This window comes from Telopea speciosissima, chromosome 2 (assembly GCF_018873765.1).
Source record: "Telopea speciosissima isolate NSW1024214 ecotype Mountain lineage chromosome 2, Tspe_v1, whole genome shotgun sequence".
Lineage (NCBI taxonomy): Eukaryota > Viridiplantae > Streptophyta > Magnoliopsida > Proteales > Proteaceae > Telopea > Telopea speciosissima.
Window position 1 is genome coordinate 71,548,457 of NC_057917.1, and position 24,636 is coordinate 71,573,092.

Consider the following 24,636-nt stretch of genomic DNA (forward strand, 5'->3'; position numbering starts at 1 on the left):
TATGGCATAGGGGCATCAAAACCTTTGCTCAACCCAACTAAATCAACTGAGATCAGCCTATTGATGCTGATTTGTCTGGTGTTTGGAACTGCTCCTTTTGGAGAGTGCTCGTGGACTTGGTCAGTGAAACAAGTCCCTTTGATGGCATCTTTGGTTACAAAACTATTATGTACTATTTTTTTCCAAGTGTGTGGCCCTCCTGTGCTCCCATCTTGGCCCCTCTGTGGGTCTCTTGTATGGCCCCTAGTGGACCTCTTACACAAGAAAAAATAGATCAGCCTGTCGATTATTAAGTGGTCCTTTCTCAGTCTGGGTTTTAGACTTCGGTAAATAACCGGCCGGCCACAACTAACAGATCATAAATAGACCAATTAACCAAAACAGAGAAACCAACTTGCCATTTAAGAAATAGTTTCAGTCTGTGACCGTTGAGAACTATTTTATAGTTAGGCAATCTGTCTGGGTTAAAAGGCTGGGGTGTTAAGTCTAGATCAACTAAAACAGAAAGGCACCAATCAATTGACACCCCCTAATATGGCATTGGATGCTATAAATGGTTAGAAGTTTCCAGATTTTACCTGCAATGACAACTTGTCCTGGTAAGAAAATGTTTGGCATCCATTTCTTGAAGTTATTTGACATTGAACTCTAATGTTGAAGAACTAGACACCATGTATTTAAAGAATAAAAAATAAAAAATAAAAATAATTGCATCAAAGAATTAAAAACTCATCTCAAGGATAAAGGGCATATCCAGTTAGGGCTGTAAACGGATCGGATTGGGCTCGGATAGTGCTATATCAGCATCCGCATCCGATTAGCTATCGGACGGATTCGGATAGTGCTAAACGGATATGGATCGGATATTTTATCCGTTTACATTTAAATATAGCTTTTCGGATAGCTATAGCCTATCCGTATCCGCATCCGTTTAGCTTTCGAACGGATTCGGATAGCGTTAAACGGATACAGACACGGATACGGAAACGGATTTCGACTATTCATTTACACCCCTATATCCAGTGCACGAGGCTCCCGCCATTACGGGTTCTAGGGAGGACATAATGTATGCCAGCCTTAACCCCCGCTTCGCGGAGAGGTGGTTTCCCGAGGATATGCCCATAATTTCTAGTTTCAACTATATCCTTACTTGGAGACGAAGAACATAGATCATTTCCTCAAGATCCACTTGACAATGATACATGAAGTGGCTATGGGTTATAGACACACATGCACACATGAAGCTGTAAATAATACAGTAGCACTGGTTTGACATTAGGATTCTATACTGAAGTGTCATGTGTAGTTCCATGGGTAATGAATTCCACAGCCATGTAGAGTTGAAGATGACCTATGGGGCTGAATACTTCATCCTCACCCTCGACAAGATCAAATTCATTTGAACTTCAGACATACAACTAATAAAACAAGTATTACTTCGTCAAAAAAGTCTTGCCAACATTAAGTCATTCATTGGTATTCGGGGAAAGTTGAAATGGCAAAGAAAGTCAGTTCTAATACTTTATGTTATCTCCAATACATACATCATACATACATTTGGTAAAAGCACCTTTGTGGAGGGCAACAATACATTCTGATATCAAATTTTCACTCCACAAGAAGATGTAACTATGATATTAAACCTTAGGAAAGAGGAGAATAAAAGAGATACTAACAAATCTACAATGTAGTATTGGTGTGTGGAAGGGAATCTACAATGTAGTATTGAAGTGTAGTCCTTCCATCTTTCTAGGAACATTCCCTTCGTTACTACCAGAGTGTTCCTCTTAGCTCATTGGTGATCTAGGTTAAGTAAAACCTTAACTGATGAGTTGCATAGAGGACATCACATTTTTTTTTTGGGTCTGTCCAAATCAAGGGCCCATAGGCCAACTACAATTACAAAGGGAAGGCGAAGACAAGCCAACAGAAACCTACAACTACCAAGGGGAAAGGGATAATGGCTGCCTTTTTTAATGACACAAATGTGACCAGGAGAGTCAAACCCATGACCTCCTGGAGGGCATGCACTTCAACTAGCAAGTCTCCAACCAACCAAGGAAGCAGATGTTCAGAAGTATATCAGATGCTGTATACTTTATTTTGTAATCATTGGCCTGTCCCTTTCCTCTCATCTCACATAGCATTAAAGATGAATATGACAACAGATAGTAAATGTCAAGGATCCCAAACACTATCTGCAATGTCAAGTATGCACTTGCCATGTGATAGGCATACATTAAGAGGAAAATTTACATTATAGAATTGAAACTTCTTGCTCTACAGATAAGCAGGTGATTTCAAATTGTAAGCCATATCCCTAGGTATTACATAAAAAAGAAAAAAAAATGCAAATAAGCAATAGCTAGGTGTGCATTGGTTCAGTCTGGTGATTGTGAACCATCAATATTACCTTCCTCAACCACCACTACAAAATTCTTACACGGAATATAAAAAAAATCATCCAGTACATAACATCTGATTGCCAGCATCTTCTGACAAGTTTCCATCTTCAGAGTCTGAAATAATATGAGGTTCAAAAATGCTGTCACAGGGAGGTCTCTGCCTTAACTGCTTTTTCATGTCTGCATCACTTCCTAGCATCAACCCAGGACAATCGGTCCCTGCTATTCTCCTACTGCGGCGCAATCCTATGACTTCAGTGAAACCATTTCGTTTCTGAGAATTCTGTTTCACACCATTTCCAGGGCCAATTTTTTTACTATTCTTCTCAGAAGTACCTAAGTTGTCACCAATGTCATCATTGTCAACCTCATCCTTGCCATCATAATCGTCATCATTGTCACTGCTATCACTGCCAGTTCCTATGAACTGAATCTCATCAGTGACACTTCCTTCAGGATCACTGTCATTTTCCTGCTCATGCCTTTTATCCCCAGTGGGATCTCCCCTAATCATAAATTAAAATTTCCCAATCAGTTATGAGACATTTGCAACAAATAAAAGATGGAAAATACTATTATTTGAGCAAGGGATACCAAATAAGTCAACAATTGCAGGGGGGAGTAGATGGAAGAAAAATAATCATGGTTGCATTTAAAAATAAAAATAACGCTGTTCCAACGATGGTAATTTTTAAAATGCAAGTGGATGAGAATTGTATCAAGAACTCTTTGAGACGGAAAATATTTGCTGTCCAACAGAAGGGTTGAAAGACAAGGTTCCATGTAACCAAGAAAATTGGAGAAACATTCAGCAGGGTTGAAAGATAGGATTCCAAGAAACCAACAAGATTGGAGAAACACATTCTTATTTAGAAGAACAAAATTTTTACTCAAAACAGTTGCTGCCATTTGAAAAGTCAAAGAGTTCCAAAACAGCGAATACCTTAAGGGCCCATTTGTTTGCAGGGGTGGGAGAGTTGCTAGACTTTCCCCCAAAACAGGGGAAAGCGAAGTGTTTGATTAACAAGGGTGGTCACCGTGGACAGCTCCCAAACAACCTCTGCAAGTCAGGTTTTCCATGTCTGCTGATGTGATCGGCCTACTTTAAAGAACTCAGGCAGCGTTCAGTCTGCAACCCATGGTCCGTGAACAAAATCCACTAATTGATCTTCCCTGCCCTCTCTCTACCATGAAACTAATCTTGGTTTCAACAGGTATTGAGACGAACCCTAAGGTCAATACAGGTTCGTACCAAGTTTTGACTCTCTACTCACTCCTGTCTCTGCTCTCTCTCTTCCTCGTCTCTTTGTTCAAAGCTCTCTCCTCTCCATCGTCTGTCTTCCCTACCCTTTCTCTACTCACCTCTCTGCTCTGTCTCTTGTCTACCTTCCCTGCCCCCCCTCTCTCTCTCTCCAACGTCTTCTTTCCTGCCATTCTCTATTTTCCCACGCTCCCCCTGCAACATTCTTCTTTCTCTCTCTTCACTCTACCTCTCTCCTCACTTTCGAACCTTCCTACCCAACCAAACGAGGTGGGGGGGGGGTGGGGGGTGGGGGGTGGGATGCAACAGTAAGTTCCTCCCACTTGACCATTCTGATCGTTCACCGCACTAGCATGTGGGGCCAATCTCCAAAACTATCCTGTTAAAGATTACTATCATGAGGGAGAGTATCTCTATTGAGTATAAATTGTTGGGTTCTGTTGAGTTTAGTTGTAGTTTCCTTTTACTTGTTTACTTTAGTTATTTGTGCTATTACAACCTGTTGGTTGCGGGTTCAAAATTTGGAAAGCCTCTTTGCAAAGCAGGAAGTAAGGCTGCTTACATTTGCCCCTCCTAGATTCTACACTAGCAGGAGCCTGGTGCACTGAGTCTGACAAAGATTCATCACCGAACTAAGCTTGTTTTATTAGGAATAAGTCTAGGGTTGGATTCTATACATGTTGGGCCTTTGATCCAATGGATTTTCAATGTAATAGGTCACTTTTATGGACCTAAAGTATGGGTAATGGGGTTGCATACGGGATTAGATGTTTTAGTTCCATACTTAGTTTTATTTTGGTGTTTTTGTTCTTAAATTGAACCGGTTCAACCAGTGGTTTAACTTAAGTGACTTTAGTAGTTTTTCTATTAAGTGTTTAGTTGGGCTGGATTAGGACTCCGTTTGATTAAGGATTGGGTTAAATCTTTCCTTTTAGTGTAGGAGTCTATTTTTTAGTCTTTTATATAAGGTTGTAAGGGGGGGGGGGGAAGTATTGAACACGAATTTTGATATTAATGAAAAGCTCTTTGCTACTCTTCTTCTCCATTGAAGATTTTTGTCTTGTGTTTGATCAAGGCTGGTGGGATCGGTGTTTCATCCGATAGACACCTTAAGGTGGGAAGCCCAGGTGGTTCGTTTGAAGGAATTGGTGCACGATCCGGTTGACACCTTGCGTTGGGAAACCCCGGGTAGTTTATTTTGGGGTTCTTTGCATCTCCATTACTGTTCTACAGTCAAGCAATCTGATCTCAAGGTTCTCTTCATCAACTATCAGAACACATATTTCATAGGTTTTGTCTGTGTCATTGGACAAGTGAACTGATGATGAAATTGACTCTATGGTCAAGGTTGGCGGTAATTCTTCTGCTAACAAAATCTATGATTTTTTATCCATGTTGAGTAGTAATCGTTGGGTTATCTTGAGTTTAGTTGTAGTTTCCTTTTACTTGTTTACTTACTTTTAGTTATTTTTGCTATATTAACCTGTCGGTTGCGGGCTCAAAATTTGGAAAGCCTCTTTTGCGAAGCAGGAGGTAAGGCTGCTGCGCACATTTGCCCCTCCTAGACCCTGCAGTAGCAGGAGTCTGGTGCACTAGGTTGCTCTCTTTTTTACTTGCTTTTAGTTATTTACTTTTGTTGTAATTAGACTTGGACTATGTGAGGAAGAAGAAAAAGAAAAAATAATCTCCTGTGGATGCTCTATTTTTGAGTTAATTTGCTGTAACCTACAACTCCTCATCTCTTTCTCAATCATACTCTGTTTAGCCTGAAAATCTACCCATCATCTATGTTCATCTATCTCTCAGAAACTCTTGCTTAACACACTGTTTTTTAACAGTTGTAGTTGCTGGTTTGTCAAACCAGCAAGCTCTGCTCTGCTCTGGACGACCCAACAGTCCCCTCTTTTAAGATCTCATCTCTCATCCCTTCTTTTTCCATAAACCTGGAGTGTGAGATCCCCTAACCTAGGCAACCCCAACACTAGGACCCTAATTGCTGAAGCCTTCCCCATTGAAAGAATCAAATTCCAAACTATTGCTGAAACTGAAACTTTTGCCGTACCTGTATGTTGTAGTCTTACTAAACTTATTGCCAATTGCTGAAACCCCTTTGTTGAGTAAAATTGATAGGATTAGAGGTTGAGATTAATATACCCCCTAAAGCTTCAGTTCGAACGACTTCATCTTGAGGGAGATTTATCTTCTTGAAGCGAAGTTTCCTCCGATGGTTCTGAGTTCAAAGGTTCAAGACATCATTGTTTCCCCCCTTCTTAGTAGTTCCTACCATATATCCCCACTATCCTTATTACCCCTCCCCCTCTTATTTTTCACTTCTTACCCTTATTTTTTGTTTCATACCAAATCTACCCTCCATTTTATCTTCATATCTTTTATCATTTACTTTATTTGTTCCAAGTTTGCCTCCACTTTTAATTAGAATTCCTATCCTGTCCTTTCCTTCTTTATCTCCCTAATAAGACTTTGAAATTCTCCTTTATTACAAGATTGTCTCTCCCTCGCAAACCTTGAAATATTTACAGAATTTCCATCTTCCTATTCAGCCTATTGTACAATTGGTTAGGCCCATTAGCAAACCCAAATTGTGTTTTGGGACCCAGGTTTCGTGCCAATTTAGTGGGTCCATTGGTCTTGCATATTTATCACTTAAGTAGGCCCATAGCAACCAAATTTAGGGTCTCTAACCCTAGATCGCATCAGTTTTGGGTTGCAATTTTGAAGATTGGTACTTGCATGGCGTCATATTGTTGTTGTTCGTGAGCAGATGCTGCACATTGTTTATATTATATTGGATGTTGGTTCTTTCCTTGCAAAGCCGCTGTTTTGCCATTGTTATTATTGAAGACTATTTGCTCAGATTTGTTAAAATTTGGCCCATCTAGGATATTATTTGCTAGCGGTTGTTTTTGGTGTGTGGTTTGTGCGATTGATCTTTCACTATGCTGGTTATTGCAGCCATGTGATGATGGATTATCCTTTGGTGTTCCACCCTATATTATTTGTCCATTTGTAGTGCTACACGTGAGAGGGGGGGGGGGAATGGAGTCATCATCTAATATTTGAAGAATACTGTTATTATCTGTTCGTGTCATCCGCTGTAGTCATCAGCAGCATATTTTCTTATCAAGACGGTTATTTGTAGTTTTTAGCAACAAGATTCTTATATGTGGTTCCCAACAACCTTATGCCATGTTATGCAGTTCCCAGCAACCTTATGTCATTACTTGTGGTTCACAGCTACCTTATGTTGTCATCAATGGTTTGCAGCAACCTATGCTGCACTTTTATCAGTGGTTCGCAACAACCTATGCTGCACTTTTACTGGTGATTCACAGAGACCTATGTTGCACTTTTATCTGTCTTCTTTGTGAAGTTTACTACTTGCCTTCCTTGAGAAGGGCTTATGATGTTGTTGCTGTTATGATATTTTGGCTTGCGGTTGATATTCTCTACCACTTTATTTTACTCGTTGATGTCTGAATTTATTCGATATGAAGGCTTTTCTTCTACTGCAGTGCTGGTCGTTGAGGTGTTTATGATTTTACTGGGACTAGAAAGTGGTGTTACTACTGGCTTCCATAGTTATCAAGGCGTCGCCTAGGTGTCAAGGTGGTAAAATCAGGCCAAGGCAGTGGGCCGCTTTAGTGAATGCAAGAAAGCCAGGCGTCACCTTGGTCCCCTTAGTACGACTTGGGTACAAGGCGGTCGTCTTATGTATTAGATTGTATATTTTTTTTCTAACCTTATATTATGGTAATGACTTATATTGTTTTTGTTCCATTCTCATTGGATGGTGTATTATAGTTCCTACATTGCTGCTACATGGGATGAAGCCTTTAAAAGGGTAATATAAAGACCAAATTACCAAAACCCAAACCCTCAATTGGAGTATTTGACTCTCATTTTTGTGAGAAGCTGAGAAGTGAGGAGGCGAGATGACGTAGAACCAAGCCTCCTTGAATTGAGGAAGCCACCCTAAACCTAGGGTTTTAGTAGGAGCCTTAGGATAGTTTATTTCAGTTCTATACTTAGTTTTTTTTAGCAGCCTTAAGGACTTAATCCTATTGGCTGAGATTGTTTTATTCTTATTGGTTCCTAGGGTATCTTTTATTTAAGTTGTTTTAAGTTGTCTTAAGTTATTAGGGTTTAGATGGTCAGATGGGACTCAAATTGGGATCGAGTGTAGGAGGGAGAGGGAGGGATGTTTGCTGGAAGTTTGGAACAGATCTGATGGTTGGAAGGTGAATGCTTGGGGATCAAGCTAAAATTCGAAGGAATAGTTGCAGGTTTAATGGAGGGGAAGGAAGGCTGGCTGTAGTGATCTGATTGGGTAGATGGGAAAGGATGGATTAGGTCAGAGGATGAAGGGGGGAAGAATATATGCAAGAAACTAAAATTACTTACTAGTTTGATCTCCTTCAGAGGCAAAAGCAGCAGCTTGAAGAAGCTTGAATGAAGAAGAAGAAAAACCTCTCAGTACTGGACAGACGCAAGGAGTCATGAGAGTCCACTCACCCTTCACCTTGAGATCCACAAGGCAACACTCACACAAGGGAGCAATGGCAGCAGCAGCAAAGCAGCAACGAAATTGTATTTTTTTTCCAAATAAACTGTGGGGGAGCCTCTCCCACGATTCTCTTATTAATAAGGGCCTAAGGGCCAAAATAGAATACAATTCAAACTCTCCTTCATCAATCGTGGATGGGAGTAGCTAGATTAAAATAACTTAAACTTAAAAGAAAAAGACTCATCTACCCCTAATAACTTAAGACAACTTAAAACAACTTAATAAAAGATACCCTAGGAACCAATAAGAATAAAACAATCTCAGCCAATAGGATTAAGTCATTAAGGCTGCTAAAAAAACACTAAGTATAGAACTGAAATAAACTATCCTAAGGCCCCTACTAAAACCCTAGGTTTGGGGTGGCTTCCTCAATTCGAGGAGGCTTGGATCTACATCAATGATCTGTGCCAAACTTCCAGCAAACATCCCTCCCTCTCCCTCCTACACTCGATCCCAATTTGAGGCCCATCTGACCATTTAAACCCTAGTTTTCAGCCTAGATCCTTAAACCTAAAACCCGAAACCCTAATTCTGCAGATTTTTCAAACTTAACCAAATCCAATTATTTTTATCCCATAATAACCCCCTAGACCTGCATATTTAAGCCATATAAGACCCATTCCTAAATTCCCATCCTAAACCTTAGAATTAACCTAAAACCTAGTGCGGTCCATTTGAACCAGCAACCCCTTTTGCTATTGATCCTGTTATCTGGCTCCTAGTAGGTCTCCTACCTATCTAGGACTACATTACGAGAACAGCAGCGGCTCCGGCGACCTTCCTCCTTCGATTCCATCGCCAGTGAACCTTATCTCTACCTCTTCAGTTCTGTCAAGGTGTTTTTTTCTTCTGCTTTTTTTTTTTTACAGTTGCTCTCTTCTTATTCTTCTTACATTTTCCCTATATGAGTTGCCGTTGCTCCCTGGTGGTGATGAGGACATCAGCCCAGGTCGAGAATTTAAAGTGTACCAGAGAAAGAGATGCTGACGCTTAAAGTGTACCAGAGACAGAGACGATGACGCAGAGATCGGACTACTCCAGCCCAGTTTGGGATGCACGATGAGTTCAGAGGCTACCGTCTTGCTAGGAGGACAATCGAATCACCAAAGCTGGCCCCATATTGAAATCGATTTATTTTTCTGGTTTTTTTTTGGTTCAATGGTTTGAATGGTTCAGCCCCACATTGGCACTTACGATTCATATTAGTTACTAGGATATTTTTACTTTTATTTTTACCTTTTTACTCGGAAGATTTTATTTTCTTAGGATTTGTTTGGGATGCGATTTAATTTCTTTCCTAGTTTATTGATTAGGATAGGATTTTTTTATTCTCTTACTTTATGAAAGCATGTAAGGCTGCAGCCAAATCAGTTATTGATGAATGATAAAAATAATAATTATTATTATTATTTCTTGGACTCTTCTCCAACGTCTCCCTCTCCCATTGTGGAGCACTCTCTTCTTCTCCTCCTCTCTCCATCTTTCTTGGTGCTAAAGGTAAGTTCAAACTCTCCTTTCTCTCCCATTATTTTCTTCTATCTTCTTCTACTTCATTTCTTTTTACTCCATATATTGCTGTCCATGAATATTGTTTCCCATCCCCATCGAATTCAGATTTGTTTCACCCATCCCTGTTTTATGGTTTATTTATTATTACCGTGTTCTGAGAATTCTTTGCATTGAATCTCTTGCTGTTTCTTTATTTATTGGCTGCATATTTAAGACCTAACTTGGCATCTATTATTTTCGGAATAGTGAAAGAGCTTGCACTTGATTTGTTACTATGCAGTTCATGTTCCTCATCCCTACATCTCCCTATTGATGTCTTGTTAAGTTGTTGCATTTTGGCTAAGATTTTTATTGTTCATAGTTGCAATAATATTCTGTCTTAGTCTTCATTGTTTATCATATATGCTGCTTCCACTCCACGTTTACAGCCCCTCCCTAAGGTTTATACTTGCTAGCATAGCCTACCCCACCAGCCCTTGTAGGAACACTAGTCTCTAGGTTTTCCCCTACATCAGGTGGCTTGCTCACTTCTTCTTTTCCTCTTTTGTTTTGCTTTTCTTACCGCAGGTGGAAACTTAGACGTTGCTCCCTCCTGGCCTCCTTAGTCCTGCTCCCTGCTCCCTACTCTCTTCTTCTTCTTCTTCACTGACTCTAGTTACGCAGTTCATCTTCTCTCTGTGTTCTTTTTTTTTTAACAGCCGCAGCTGCTCCCTATTTTCTGGAACCAGGCAACCAGTGGTCCGACTGTCCAAGTGTTCAACACAGTAACATTATCTGAGTAAGCCGTTAGGGTTCTTAGTTACATGGTCCGTTTGGTTGACAAAGATATGGTGAAAGTGGTCTGGTTCAAGTGAACTTAGTTTGTTGATTTGTTTTTCAGATGAATATCTTTCATTGGTACGATTCTTTAATATTTATTTAGCATATAAGTAGAATTATATAATTTTTAATATACTATTTGTACCGAATAAAATGATTATATAAAAAAAAAAAAATAACACTACAATGCCTTGTTCGGCGAGGAGACACCTTGCCGCCACCCTATCACCAAGGCACTTGGGAAAGCTCTCAAACGCCTTGGTCACCTTGCCGCCTTGATAGCTATGCTGGCTTCTACATATGGTTATCTGTCCAAGTTGGGTTCGGCGCGTTATTTTTATTTTTATTGTGTTCCAAGATGAAGTCAAGGGTATATATGCTCCAGCTTGAGGGGGAGTGTTAAAGATTACTGTGTGAGGGCGAGTGTCCCTGTTGAGTAGTAATCATTGGGTTATGTTGAGTTTTAGTTGTAGTTTCCTTTCACTTGTTTACTTGATCTAAGTTATATACTTTCATTTTAGGTTTCTGAATATATCGTGGCCTAGAATTCTCTCCCCTTTTCACCATCGTGTTCTCTGGCTTTCTCTCTTCTTTTTCTTCACAGGTCCTTGTTGTTAAGATCAAATTTTATCACATCCCACCCCACACTCCACTCTATCCAAATAGGGGCCCTAAGAAACCAAGAAAAACTCTTCATACCTCACAATAGGTTAGAAGGAAATTCAGGCAAAGAAGCCAAAGGAGTCAAATTTGTGTAGAATTTGCAATTATAAGCAAAGTATTACTTAAATTAAATTACAGTTCTGCAGTTTAAAGAGTTAATTTTTTTTTTAAAAGTAAACAAGGTTCCAAAATTGTGAATTCCTTAAGAGGCCAAGAATATCTCTTCATCCAAAAGGTTGGAAGGGAACTCCAGAAAATAAGTGAGGAGATGAATTGCTACAGAATTTGCAATTTTAAGCTGAGCTTTTACTTAGATAAAATTACAATTTTCCAAGGTAAAAGGATAGGCATTTACATTTTTGAAAAGCCATAAGCTTTTTCTAAGAAAAATCTCATCTTATACATGTCGGGTTTCGAGTCTTCCATGCAATCTTTGAAGTCCAACAAAGTGCAGTGGTAAGATTGTTTAGGTTTGCTCCAAGTTTTCAACATAAATGAGGAGCAACCACAACATCTAGCAAGAAGGCAGTGCCATTTTATACTCTGAATAAATCTACTGAAAATTTAATTTTTTTAAATTTATTTTCTGCACAAAAAAGGTCTCACACTGGAAAGGGGAAGGAAAATAGAAAAGCCCTTGAAAGTGGCTGCTTGTAAATTAAAAAGCAAAGAGACACTAAGATGGAGAGGAGCAATGAAGGATAGCAGTTCTTACTTAATCACCTCTATAGCCTCGTCAATAGACCTGTCATACTCATCTGTAGATCAACCAAATTTAGGGGAAGCTTCTTCAGAAAAGTAAAGATGAAATTAATAGAAGGGGGAAAAATGGGTGGTCAATGTGAGAAACACAAAATGAAAGGAAAGAAACATAATACAATTTAAAATTACTCTATATTTCTGTTCTTTGTATTTTCCTAATTTATTTCCATTTGAAGAAGTGAGATTGATTGCTTTATACAATTATTTCATGCCAGTTCATATCAGTAAAAGTTTTCATAAAAAGAGGCCTCCAATATGATGCTTGTTAAAACAGTCGACTGATAACAAATACAACTATTTTCTGTTGGTTAACATCATTGGGAATCAAGAATTGATCATTACCATTGCCAGTACAAATCATCTCCCCCGCCCCTAAAAAAAAGTTGGGAGCCATGTATAATAAGCAGGTGCACATATGCAGTAGAGAAACTTTTAGTGCTTAGACAACCATATGGCATCCAAAATTTCCTGGTCAGGGCATGTGACATGACAATTGGCTATAACAGAGATTTTCCAGTCCTTGAGATATGCAGCACAGAGAATTTTTATCTACATTGCTTCGAAAAAATAAACAAATTCCCACAACTATTATTCTATGGGCAATGTAATAATATATAGTGAGGTATAGTTCAGACTCACAGTGGCAGTCGACACTAAAAACAGTCCAGACCATCTGCTAACAGCTGCTCAATCAAAGATTGGCTGCCAACTTTTGATTCTGGTGCCCCTCCCCCACCCAAGGTTTAATATTTCGCGATATCTCGGTATCTCGGGCCTACCGAGATATCCGAAATATCGCGAAATATGACCGAAATATTGCATTTTTTCTGCAATATTTCGGGGGTCCATCTCGGGGGGTATTTGGCCATATCTAGGCCTGAAACTTCATGGATAGCCTTATTTAAGCTTAATAAACACATTTAAACCATAAATTGTAAAAATGTGAATTCAAATTGGTGTTTTAGGCTTGCACCCTTGATTGACATACGGTTGCCGACCCTAATGTATAAATAGTTAAATACACATAGATTAGGCAGTTAATATTTAATAATAGTATTTAACTTCATCACATATCAAGTTAAAGCCAATACACATTGATGAGTACCATGATTCTCATAAACTCCATAATATTCAATAACTCGTTTAAAGCCTTAAAGGCAATACACTAAGTGTCAAAGTCAGTAAGTCACAAGACTCGCAACTCGCAAGTCACAACTCACAAGTTCATAGATCAATGAAATGACAACTTAAGTTACAAATTACAAGTGCTAAACTGCTAATAGTAGTTGCTGTGCCTCCCTGGATCAATCCCACTCATGCCTCGCTGGAGTCGACGTCCATTGCTTTCTGTTTGAAGGACATATGTGGACTACGGTATAGAATCGGAGAAGAAACGAGTATAGTCATCCACAAGTGTCACGTAAATGGAATCATCAACATACTGTAGGTAACCTATCCTAGGATATAAGCTAGGGTTACCAATCGATCCAGTCCGTGAAGAAGATGATCCACTGTGATATAATGTTGGCGCCGGCGCAAGAGGCGACGGCATTGGCTGCATGTATGGCTGGTGAGGTTGGTAGCTAGGTCCGCTAGGGTATGCAAAGATGTTATCTACAAAAGATGCTCCAGTATGTCCCTGGGACTGGTAGTCATAGTCCCCTACCCCACTAAACTGCTCATATGATGATGATCCATATCCATATCCATCGTAAGGTTGTGATGCACCATAATCCGATGCCAATGGAGTGGTATATGCGTCAAAAGATGGGGCACGCCAATGTCCAGTCGGTCCTCCCTCCCTATCACCCATACTCAAACCACCAACAAAGCTAGATAGGTTATCAATGTCCATGTGATCAGGTTGCAACTGTGTTTGTTGACCCCTATGCTTCCTGTTGTATGTATGTAGGGGGCCTCTTGAGGGTGGGGGTGCGGGGGCACGTGCTCTGTGGTCCGTATCTTGTGTGGCATGATCAAACTGTGTCTCTCCAGTGAAACGGAGTGGCTCTACAGGTGTTGTATCCTGGGCCTCCTGGCCTACCACATAACGCTCTCGCATGCAGTCAAATTCTTCACTAGCATCACCATCACCACCACCAGCATCACCATCATCATCATTTGAGGACTTAGACCAATCTTCATCATCAGCAACATTGCCACCAGTGGGCTGGAATGGTATGGGTAAGGCTTCCCTTGCATGTATCTAACCCTCGTCAGCCATATACTCGTCCACATCAGCACCAATCTCAGAAGCTATCATGGGGTCGGGCCTACCTCCCTCCTCATCTAACACTGGCTCACCTCTATCCCTCACCCAATCCACAATAGGGTCCTCATCGTCTGAGTCAACTTGAAAGATGTCAACTAGATCAATGGTGCCCCTCTGTCCCTCATGTCCCATACGTATGTGTTGCAGTTTCAGCCTCAAGTTGTAATGCACATACACCATGTCAGATAAACATTGAGACCCCAATCTGTTGCGCCTCTAGGAGTGGATGAGTGCAAAGGTACTCCAGTTCCTTTCACAACCAGATGCAGAACATGTTTGGGCAAGGACTTTAATTGCTATTCTTCTTAAGTTTTTAGCCGATTCCCCATACAGCACCCACCATTCAGCTGCATTACAAGTTTACAACAAAAAAGACATGTGTCAAATGTTATTTCAACTTTCAAATTTCAATACATATGTAATTTAAAACTTAAAAGAATTACCAGCATCACCACGTGCTCTGCCTTGTATCGCAACCTCAATTCCAAAACTTCCCAATGCATCCCTAAATACCTTGATCTACACCCATGTGGAAAATTAGTAAGTACTTCTTCACTACTTATTTGAAAGCATCAATAAGTTGAGTTTCCAAATGAACTCACCTCATTGTTGCAAATTGCTTGTAGTGCACCATCTGGCTCCAACTTCTTCACTACTTGTTTCACATCATCAATAAGTTGAGTTTCCAACCCAAGCCTATTGTTATATTGATACTTAGGGTTCAAGTAGTATGCTGAAATATGACATATAGAATAGAGGTATTGTCAAATGCATAGGTAATTAGTAAATAATAATACTATGAATTAGTAAACATAAAACAAATTTACTCACCAGCCTTATGCAGTAGATGCATAAGTTAATTCTCTCAACGAGCATTTATGATATATAAGAAGTGTTTGCTACTGCGAGGAGCCACACTATAGACACTATCTTTCATCAAGTCTATTGCAGCATATAGGACTGGCATGGTTGGGCCCTTCAGAGCGGAGTCAACAACATGTAGAACTTTAACTACTGGCTCCAAAACTTTCACCACTTTGCTTAGTTTGGTCCAGAAGTCCTCAGATGACATCGTTGCTTGTGCTTCCCTCCCATTTGTAGTCTTGGAACCCTTCCATTCAAACCACTCCTTAAAAGCAAACATGCTTCTCAGCCTGGCCTTCTTTGTCTCAATACTTTTGAGGGCAATGTAGTTGGTGGCAAATCTTGTGATGCCAGGCCTAACCAAGTCACCCCCACATTTTTCCCTCAATAGATTGAGTGCATAGGAGTGGTTGTATACAAAGTTGGTGACTTGTCTTGCACTTTCAACCACAATCTTCACCAACTTTAACTTTCCCATATCTTTTAGCATTAAATCAATGCAAAGGGCTACACAAGGAGTCCAGAAGAGCCGGTACTTACTATTGTTCATCATCTTCTCACTGACCAGCTTGAAGTTACTTCCATTGTCCGTTACAATCTGGACAACATTCTCAATACCCACATCTTTTTTCACTACTTCCTTTAACAATCTGTAAATATATTTTGCATCCTTTATCTCTTTGGATGCATCCACAGATTTGAGGAACACTGTCCTCCCATCACAATAAACCATGAAATTGATGATGGACTTTCTTGTAGGCCCAATCCATCCATGTACCATTATAGTCACCCCATATGTCTCCCACATATTCCTCATCTCACTAATGTACTCATCAATCTCACTCTTTTGTTGAGGTAGATAAACATCCATTACCTCATATGGGGTGGGGCCCTTGAATCCTGGGCCAGCCTCTGCAATGGTATCTATCATGGTATCATAATGGGGGCCTTGTGCAGTGTTTGCTGGGATGGTATGGTATAGCATCCACTTAGCTATTGATTCTTTAACCAATCCCTTCATCCCCTTCCATGCTCCTTTGATTCTGGGTTGACTGCTTCCTTTCTTCTTATGCAATTTAGGATCAGATGTTGATGGTGGTATTGGTACTGGTAGAGGTGCTGGGGTTGCCCTCACACTTTGTGATCTTCTAAAAGGTTTCAAAGATCTAGGACCTCCAGAACTGCCAGCTCCTCCACTACCCTTTACTCTTTGTCTCTGCTGATCATCTTGAAAACTTACTCTACTCCTTGAAACAGTCCGCCTAAAATCCCTAGCCTCCTCTACTGTTTGTATGTCATCAGGTACTGCAATGTCCTCATCATCATCAGAGGAGTCATCATCATCATCATCATCATTGTATTGTCTTCCTCCTCCCATCGAACTCCTCACTGTATCCTCAAATTGTTCTCTTATCCTTTGCTTGTCAGCCTTCCTCTTCTTCTTTCCCCTCAAACTATCACCAATCTCCCTGGCTACTTCAATAGGGACCATATGACAACCTACAACATCTTTAGATCCTCTAGTCAGATGTTGTTTAAGTCTACTGGACCCACCTCTCATAAATTGCATGTGACAATAGTTACATATAGATTTTCTCTTATCCCCATCAATGGGAGTGTCATGTAACCATGCAATGTCACCCCTATGCTGGCTGGCAGGTCTCTCTTGTTCCCTATGTTCTCTTTGTTCCCTCCGCCCCCTTTGTTGACTACTTTCCCCCACCTTTTGCTTGCCCTTCGCACGTTGTCTATCGCGATCCGCCATAATGATACTTGTTTACTGCAATGTAAGTAACACAAATAATTAAAAAACTTAATGTCGATGCACTTCAATTGACACTTTTAGATTACTAATACACTTGTATAGCTATTTAATATTTTTCCCCTAACCCTTATATTTTTCACATAATTAAAACCAATTTTTTATATATAATGTTAATATAAGTATTGACCTAACATAACAAAACAAAAAATTAGCAAACATAATATACATGTAATGCATTTCAAAACATATAGAAATAACTTTCATATTTTTTAAACTTAAAACTCATATTTTTCCTTATTTATTTTTTTATTTTTTGTATTTATTATATATTTTTCTTAATTTTTTAAAATTGAAATAATTATTTAAGAGCAAAAAAATAAATCCGACACCGTGAAGCCGTAGATCGGCCATTGGTGTCTAACATATATTTAATTCATTACCATCTAAGTCATATTACCCCTAATTATTTCCTATTTTAACTGTAGGAAAATGAATTTTTAAAACCAGAAAATTAAAAAAAAAAAAATACATATGGAAAAAAAATTTCGACACCATGAGGCTATAGATCGGCCTCCGGTGTCTAACATATATTAATATCATCACCATCCAACAAAATTTGTACATAGTCTTTTCAAAAAAATAGTTTTAGAGAAATAGAATTTACCTTAAATAGTGGAAAAAGGCTTGGATGATGAGCTTAGATGACCCTCCGATGAGTTTACCGGCGAAAATCCGACAACAATGTGCTTGAACAATGGCTAGAGTGTTGGATGAGAGCTTGGAAGAGCGGAAGAATAGGCAAAAGACTGAAATTCCTTAGCAAATGCAACTCTCGGTCGAAATATGGACCGAAATTTGTGAAATATTGTATTAAAGCCCCCCTTCACGTGACACTTTAAGCCAAAATACCATATTTCGTCGATATCTCGTGAGATATCGACGAAATATGGTATTTTTTCATTTCGACCTGATTTCGCATCTCGGTAAGCTCGAGATATACGAAATTAAGCGATATTTCGGTGAAATATCGCGAGATTTTGAACCATGCCCCCACCCCCCAAAAAAAAATCCCACAAGAATTTATAAAGCTGATTTAACCCTACAAACTTTCTTTTATAAGCAAGCTGATGTCAGACAAAAGAGGGGAACACACAATGACAGCAGCTTCTACCCATCTTACCACCCTGATGACAAGATTTTTATATTTCATTAATACTAGGTAGAATAATCATTTCGCCCATAATTAAGAAGTGCTGGAGTAATCAACCAAAGGAAAAATAATTTATAGATAAAGTATATGTAAGTAAGTGATTGAAAGAGGAAGCCACTTTCACACAATATATAAGAATCTTTACACAGTTAATTTTTACATTAATAAAGTATATATTTATAAGTTTCAACACCCAACTAAACCTCTATAACTCTTTTTAGCATATTCTAGAGCCTATGGTGAAATGTAGACAAGAGAACCCAAAATGCCCATCACTCTACCTTTGGAGTGAGGCAGAAAAAGGCACAAGAAACTCGCAGTTTTTCATCCTCACTATGACTAAGAGCTCAAGTATGAAGTATCTGTCTGCTTGTGTGGGTATGACTTAAGTGGTACATCATGCATTCCCTATTACTGGTACCCAATCATCACCTTATGATATGGAATTCAGGACCAACTGGGACCAACTGGGCACAAATGATACTTTCCCAAATGGAAAAGATTTCTGGGAAACCACTAAAAACTCATAAATGTATTGCTGATTCTACTTTATGCCATATTGTCATGCAAGTTAGGAAGTTGGGAAGAAATTGAAGATCCAAAATTCTTACAAAACAAAAAGAGCGACCCAGTGCACGAGGCTCCTGCTACTGCAGGGTCTGGGAGGGCAAAATGTATGCAGCCTTAACCCCTGCTTCGCAGAAGAGGCTGTTTCCTTCCAAGTTTTGAACCCACAACCAACAGTTTGCAATAGCACAACTTAACCATTGCACCAAGGCTCGCAAAAAACACCCTTTTTTGGATAGAATACTTAGAAGAGATTCAGCAATGGCACTGCCAATTATGACCAGGAGCATGATCAGGGGTCAACATCATCTGCAGGTGAGGTAATTGATGAGGTAGGCTAGGCTGAAACAAAGCAAACATTAGCAAATCTACAGAAACCAGAATCGCAGTGAACCTAAAGTCTGAGAAACACAGCAGAACTTGAAGTGAATTGAACTTGCAAACTATAAACCTGATGAAGCTGAAACTAATATATCCCAGAGGCTCTATGGGGGTGACTATGGTAAAAATATCAAAGAGAGTTAATGGTCAGATGGGCAGAAACATGCAAGGACACTAGATAGAAAGTGTAGAAGATAGCAAAACAGCAAATTAAGAAAACTAATGTAACTCATGATCTGCTCGCTACCGTTTCACCTAAAAGCTCAACCGTTAGGGAAGGGCAGCGTAAATGTATACATCAACACTCCCCTGCACGTGCAGGCCAAGATCACATGGTCCTTGCACGTGACCAAGATCACATGGCACCTAGGGAGAAGAAATGTTGTGAAAAAAAACCTTCCGATGCACTTCCCAGGGGTTGAACACATGACCTCCCTGCTCTGATACCATGTTCGCTACCGTTTCACCTAAAAGCTCAAACTGTTAGGGAAGGGCAGCGTAAATGTATACATCAACATGATCTAACCATCCGATGGACACCATAGCTAGGTCAAATGAAGTAAGAGGGGAAGGGAATAACAGTTTAATTTCAGTCCAAGTTGATGGCTAAATTATCAGAAACTATTAACTGAAGATCAGACTGTGTTGTTGTCCAACAGTATATCACAGATATGTAAACAGTACTAGAAATTAACAGAAATTAAGAATAACTTAGAGAACAATATAGGGGTTAACTTAACACAGAAGAAAAGATCGGACATCACCTAGTAGATGACCACAATGGGAGTATCAACTGCTGGAATGTTGATCAGACAGTGAACGGAAAGAGAAACAAAACAGAGAAGAGAACGAAAGGAAGAAAAAGCATGACCAATAGGCTTCACCACCTATAGCCTGCGGTTGGGCTTCACCGCCTTGGTTGTGACTGATTCACCACAGTATACACACTCACATAGAGCTGGTTTGTCAAAACATCCAAATCTTTTGGCTACTGTGCCATTCTTTATTTATACCTGTGAACATTCCAACCAAATAGGAAACTCTCTAATATAGTGAGAGATCCTTTACTACAAAGCAACAAAGAAAATTTAGTAACTCCCTAAAATCAAAAGTCGTAAACAACTGAAAAACAATAGAGTTTAGGAACTGTCCACAAAATAGAAAGTCCCAAAATAACAACTACCAAGTAGCATACTTGCTTACTAACAAAGGAACTATTAACTTCTAAATAAACAACTACTTAACAAAATGGAAACTTGCTATTTCAGACCATACAATATTCCAGTAGCAAAAAAAATCTTCCACCAGGATCCTCCACCAAACTTGTTCATTCAGGGGCCCACACAACTCCTTGTGAAAATTACAACATGAATAGTACAACCAAACCTTCTTCCAAAGGTCATATCCCTTTTATTTCTTCTTCCGGACACTTTTTCTTCTTTTCTTCAATCATATGAATGAAGAAATAAAAGGATATGACCTTGAATTCAGCACCAAAGGCCTGCGGTAATCACCACCAGACCCAACCTATTGCTTCATCACAATAGGGCTGGAGTGGCATCACCATAGTCCAAATAACATCACCACTGACCCAAAGAGGCAAAAGCCAAGCTTCTCAATCAACTCAAAATCGTTGGAGGTTGTTCCTCCTTTGCTTTATTTACAATATTTGTTGTATTACAATGGGAATGAACTCTAATATTAGCAACTAAATCATAATAGTAATAAATCTAACAGAATATTTCAGCCAACAATCCTCTAGATAATCTCCTCTCCAAACAAATCACATTGAGCCCATGCAAATCCCCTCCAAATCTTCTAAAACAAACAATAAATACCAAAAGAGATTAACTGCTTAATCCCATATAGGACTCAAATCCCTAATATTTGGGTTGATAGGATTGACCTATTACAATAGTAAACCCAAAAATACTAAGCCCATAATCCATATAAAACCCATTGGACACTCAAATTAAACCCAACTTAAACCATAGGTTAAGTTGGAGCCAATAAACTAAACCAAACCCAAAACAAGAGGCCATCTTCCTTTGTCGCTGGAATTCTGCATCATAAGGACTTCCTCCGTAGTGTATTTTTCTATCCTCAAAGATTTTGATCCTCATTATCCCAAACCTTTCAAACCTGTGCCACCTACCACTTATCACTTACACCTCAATTTGGAATAACCACATTGAAACATAAGTTTGAAGAATGATGGTAACAGAATATAGGTAAGCTTACGGGAGAATAAACATAACAAGAAGCTAAGAAATTCAAATGTATAAATTTGGAGGTCATTGAATCATTTATAGAACTCATAACCAGATCATGCAATGCATAAAACAAAGAAAGTAAGTAGTATCATACCAAATGTGTAACTGACTGGTCTACGAACACGACAAGTACGCGTATTCATCATTCCAAAAGAGCTAAAAATTCCACTCTGAAACATTGCTTTCTCTTGTTGACGTTTCAATGCCCTTTCTTTCTTCTGTTACAGGGCAGAATAAATAAGTTTCAAAATAAATCCATGCTAATGTCAAATACAATCACACTGCAAAATGAATATGACAAGAAAGAAGATATTAGTTCACAGCCTTTGGAGCTTTTCCAGAACAGGCAAGGATGCTAACAACAAACCTTCTGGAGCTTTTCCAGAACAGGCAAAATTTCACTTTCAACAATCTTCCCAACATTAGATTCCACCACAACTTCACTAGAAGAAAGCTTATCCTGCCAATGCCAGAAAAAAAAAAGAGGCATAATTAAACACTCAGGAAAGCCAAAAACATGGGAATAGAAGAGACAAAAAGAGTTGCCTCACTAAAATCTCACGAAATTCCTCAAGATTGGTTGCCAGTGTTTCCCATTGAAAACCAGTTGTTGGCGGTGTTAAGCGTCCCTTCTCCCTTGAGCTTTGGTTGTATTCAACCTTTTTCACTTCCCTGTATAACCGATGACCAATAACTGAATCTCCATCATACCTAACAAGAATATGGAAGATTAATTAGCATCAAGATTTTTCATTAAAAGATCTACAAAAAAAAAAAATCCAAAAGATTACCAGTAATTAGTTCCATTTCCATCTCCACCAATTCTATCTTTACGGAAAGTGGAAAGTTGTCTTCCATCTTTCAGTTCATCGTTAATATAAGTCAATATATCATCTTGCTGCAAATAAACAAAATGGTTTTTCGGTTTTTCCACAATAGTAATAAACAAAAAATAATATTATTGATACGAAAATAATACTTCAATAAAAGAAAAGCAAGAATTGAGGAACACAATAACAGATTGGATATTCCAGCGAGAGACACATGCAGCACAACCCCATCAGACTCACAGGAAAATAACAAATTAACAACAAAAAGGGGAAAAAGTAATTTTTTATTATTTTTGTATGTTAAACTTACAATAAGACGAATTTCACAGAGTACTTTCAAGATCTCCAAACGAACAGTTGGATCAATTTCCTTGTATTCGGATATCTCTTCTCTGCACAAGCCCCACCAACAAAAACCTTTTGTCTCAAGAACTAGAAAACGTGGCACAAAAGTAAAAAAAATCACCAAATATGAGATGTGCTCCATGCATACCCATGGGATACAAGGAGTGGAATTCCCCCTTCAGCCACCTACACCAAAATGCTGTTCTAATTAAACAAAATAGCCCTCTTGACAGTGGAGAATATTTCCACAAAATGTTTTGCAAAACAGTGCATTAGAATTACCTACCCTTGGCCACCACGCATAAAGTTTCTTACAAAGTTCCGTAATCCAAACGTCAGGGTCATTCAATTTTTTGCTGACGGATGGTATACCCTAGAAAATATAGATGTCATATTGTACAGTATTTATGGGCAGGAGGAACAGGATAACTAACCAAACAAACAACTTAACACAGAAAGAGTACTCAACTAAGAAGTACAAAAATACAGAGAGAAAACACGACAATAAACCTTCAAAAGTAAAATGTGGAGCCGAGCGAGAGTGTCGTTGGGCGTAATGAGGGCTGTCTCGATTTCTTCCGCTGGAAACTCCAACTTGCTATCAATAATAGGCTGGAAAACCTGCCAAAACGATCAAACCAACATTAAAATACGAAACCCACTGTCAAATCAACATTAGAGAAAGCATAAGCTAATTGAATAAACCGGTGAGAAATTATGGGAAGGAGATGAAGAAAGAAAAGGATAAAGCATGATCTTGCATGTAAGAAGTTAAGAACAGAAGCCAGTTCCCATCGTTCCCTAAGACGAAGACGAGCAAGCTGTGATTCCGACGGATGCAAGACTGAATCCATTGATGATCTTCCATCCGAAATAACCTTTTCTTCAACGTTCAAGTGAACAGTTGGATTCTCTCTCCCGCGCTTTTTCGCCATTTTTTGAAACCTCAAAACACGACAGAAAGAGCAGTGCGTTCTTATGTTTGCAGCAAGAATCGTTAACAGTTAACCGAAAGCATGAGAAGTTGGAGGGGGAGACGAAACCATAAAAGAAAGGGGGAAAAAAAAAAAATTTGGTTCTACGGAGTAGAGAGACGACGGAAGAGACAGCTGAAATAAATAATAAATGAAAATGCTCCCGCCTAAAATTGAAACAGAGGATTTCAACCGGGGTTAACCTTCTAGCCCTAGGGCTGATTACAGGATCTTCTCTTGTCATCTTTCATTCGCTTTTAACCCGTTACCGAACACACTGGTTGAAATGTTGAGTCAAACTGGTATAACGTTCACGCATACAAGGGGCGGCATGATTCGCAGCTATCAGGGCCTTAGATTTCATAGGCCTTTTAGTGGCACAAATGTGACAACGAGAATCGAACCCACGACCTCCTAGAGGGCAAGCACTTCAACTAGCAAGCCTTCAACCAATCGAACAAGCAGTTGTTCATAGTCAAAGCAATTGATGTCCTTAAAAAAATATCATCTATACGAGACTCATATTTTCCAAGCATGCGCGAAAAAATGACAAAATAAACAAGAGATAATTAGCACACTGTGGCCCTTTGATTCCATCTTATTCAAGTAGTTGATGATATGGTCTCATCATCTTATTTTGAGGAGATATCGTAATCCATATCAAATTTGGAACGATTCCTCTCGTCATGGAAACTGATATTTCATACTATTCAAATGTAATCAATGTAATCATACCACAAATCCTTCGCCGTTTAACGGTTCTTAGGTCAGTATATGCCACATGAGAAGCAAACAAGGTGGCTCAGATAATAATGACCCTACGATTAATCCCGCACTAATATAGAGTGACATTTATCGAGGGACAGGTTGAGTTTTTTTTCTTCTTTTTTCTTCCTTCTTCCTCTCATTTTTTTTTTTTTTTTTTTTTTTTTGCGTTCTATACTAAATAGTATGCCTTTTTATCGAGGGATAATCTGAGCTTCTCTTTTGTAAACATACTATATTAGATAGAACAATATTTACCGAATGACAATTTGAACTCTCTTTATAGGCACGCTATATTAGGTAGAGTATACCATCGGGAATCTCAATCTGAGCCTCCAACAATTTACAAAGTTAATTTGTGGCGTACCTAATCAGATATGATCTAA

General features: G+C 39.1%; 1 protein-coding gene across 1 annotated transcript; it reads right to left on the minus strand.

Annotated features, from left to right (window-relative positions):
* Window positions 1-2,215: 2,215 nt before the first annotated feature.
* Window positions 2,216-23,570, minus strand: LOC122652113 (DDT domain-containing protein DDR4). The gene is made up of 11 exons (XM_043845784.1): window positions 23,273-23,570; window positions 23,022-23,132; window positions 22,798-22,884; window positions 22,660-22,697; window positions 22,477-22,558; window positions 22,128-22,234; window positions 21,888-22,047; window positions 21,704-21,796; window positions 21,431-21,554; window positions 11,958-12,000; window positions 2,216-2,911 (listed from the first exon to the last, which is right to left on the minus strand). The coding sequence occupies exons 1-11, from the start codon at window positions 23,444-23,446 to the stop codon at window positions 2,461-2,463; spliced, it is 1,470 nt and encodes a 489-aa protein (XP_043701719.1). The 5' UTR covers window positions 23,447-23,570; the 3' UTR covers window positions 2,216-2,460.
* Window positions 23,571-24,636: the final 1,066 nt, after the last annotated feature.

Coding starts and splice junctions, on each gene's coding strand:
- LOC122652113 (XM_043845784.1), bottom strand. CDS start 23,446: ATGGCGAAAAAGCGCGGGAGAGAGAATCCAACTGTTCACTTGAACGTT. Junction 22,885..23,021: donor TCCACATTTTACTTTTGAAG/GTTTATTGTCGT, acceptor TATATTTTCTAG/GGTATACCATCCGTCAGCAA. Junction 22,235..22,476: donor TCTGTGAAATTCGTCTTATT/GTAAGTTTAACA, acceptor GTTTATTTGCAG/CAAGATGATATATTGACTTA.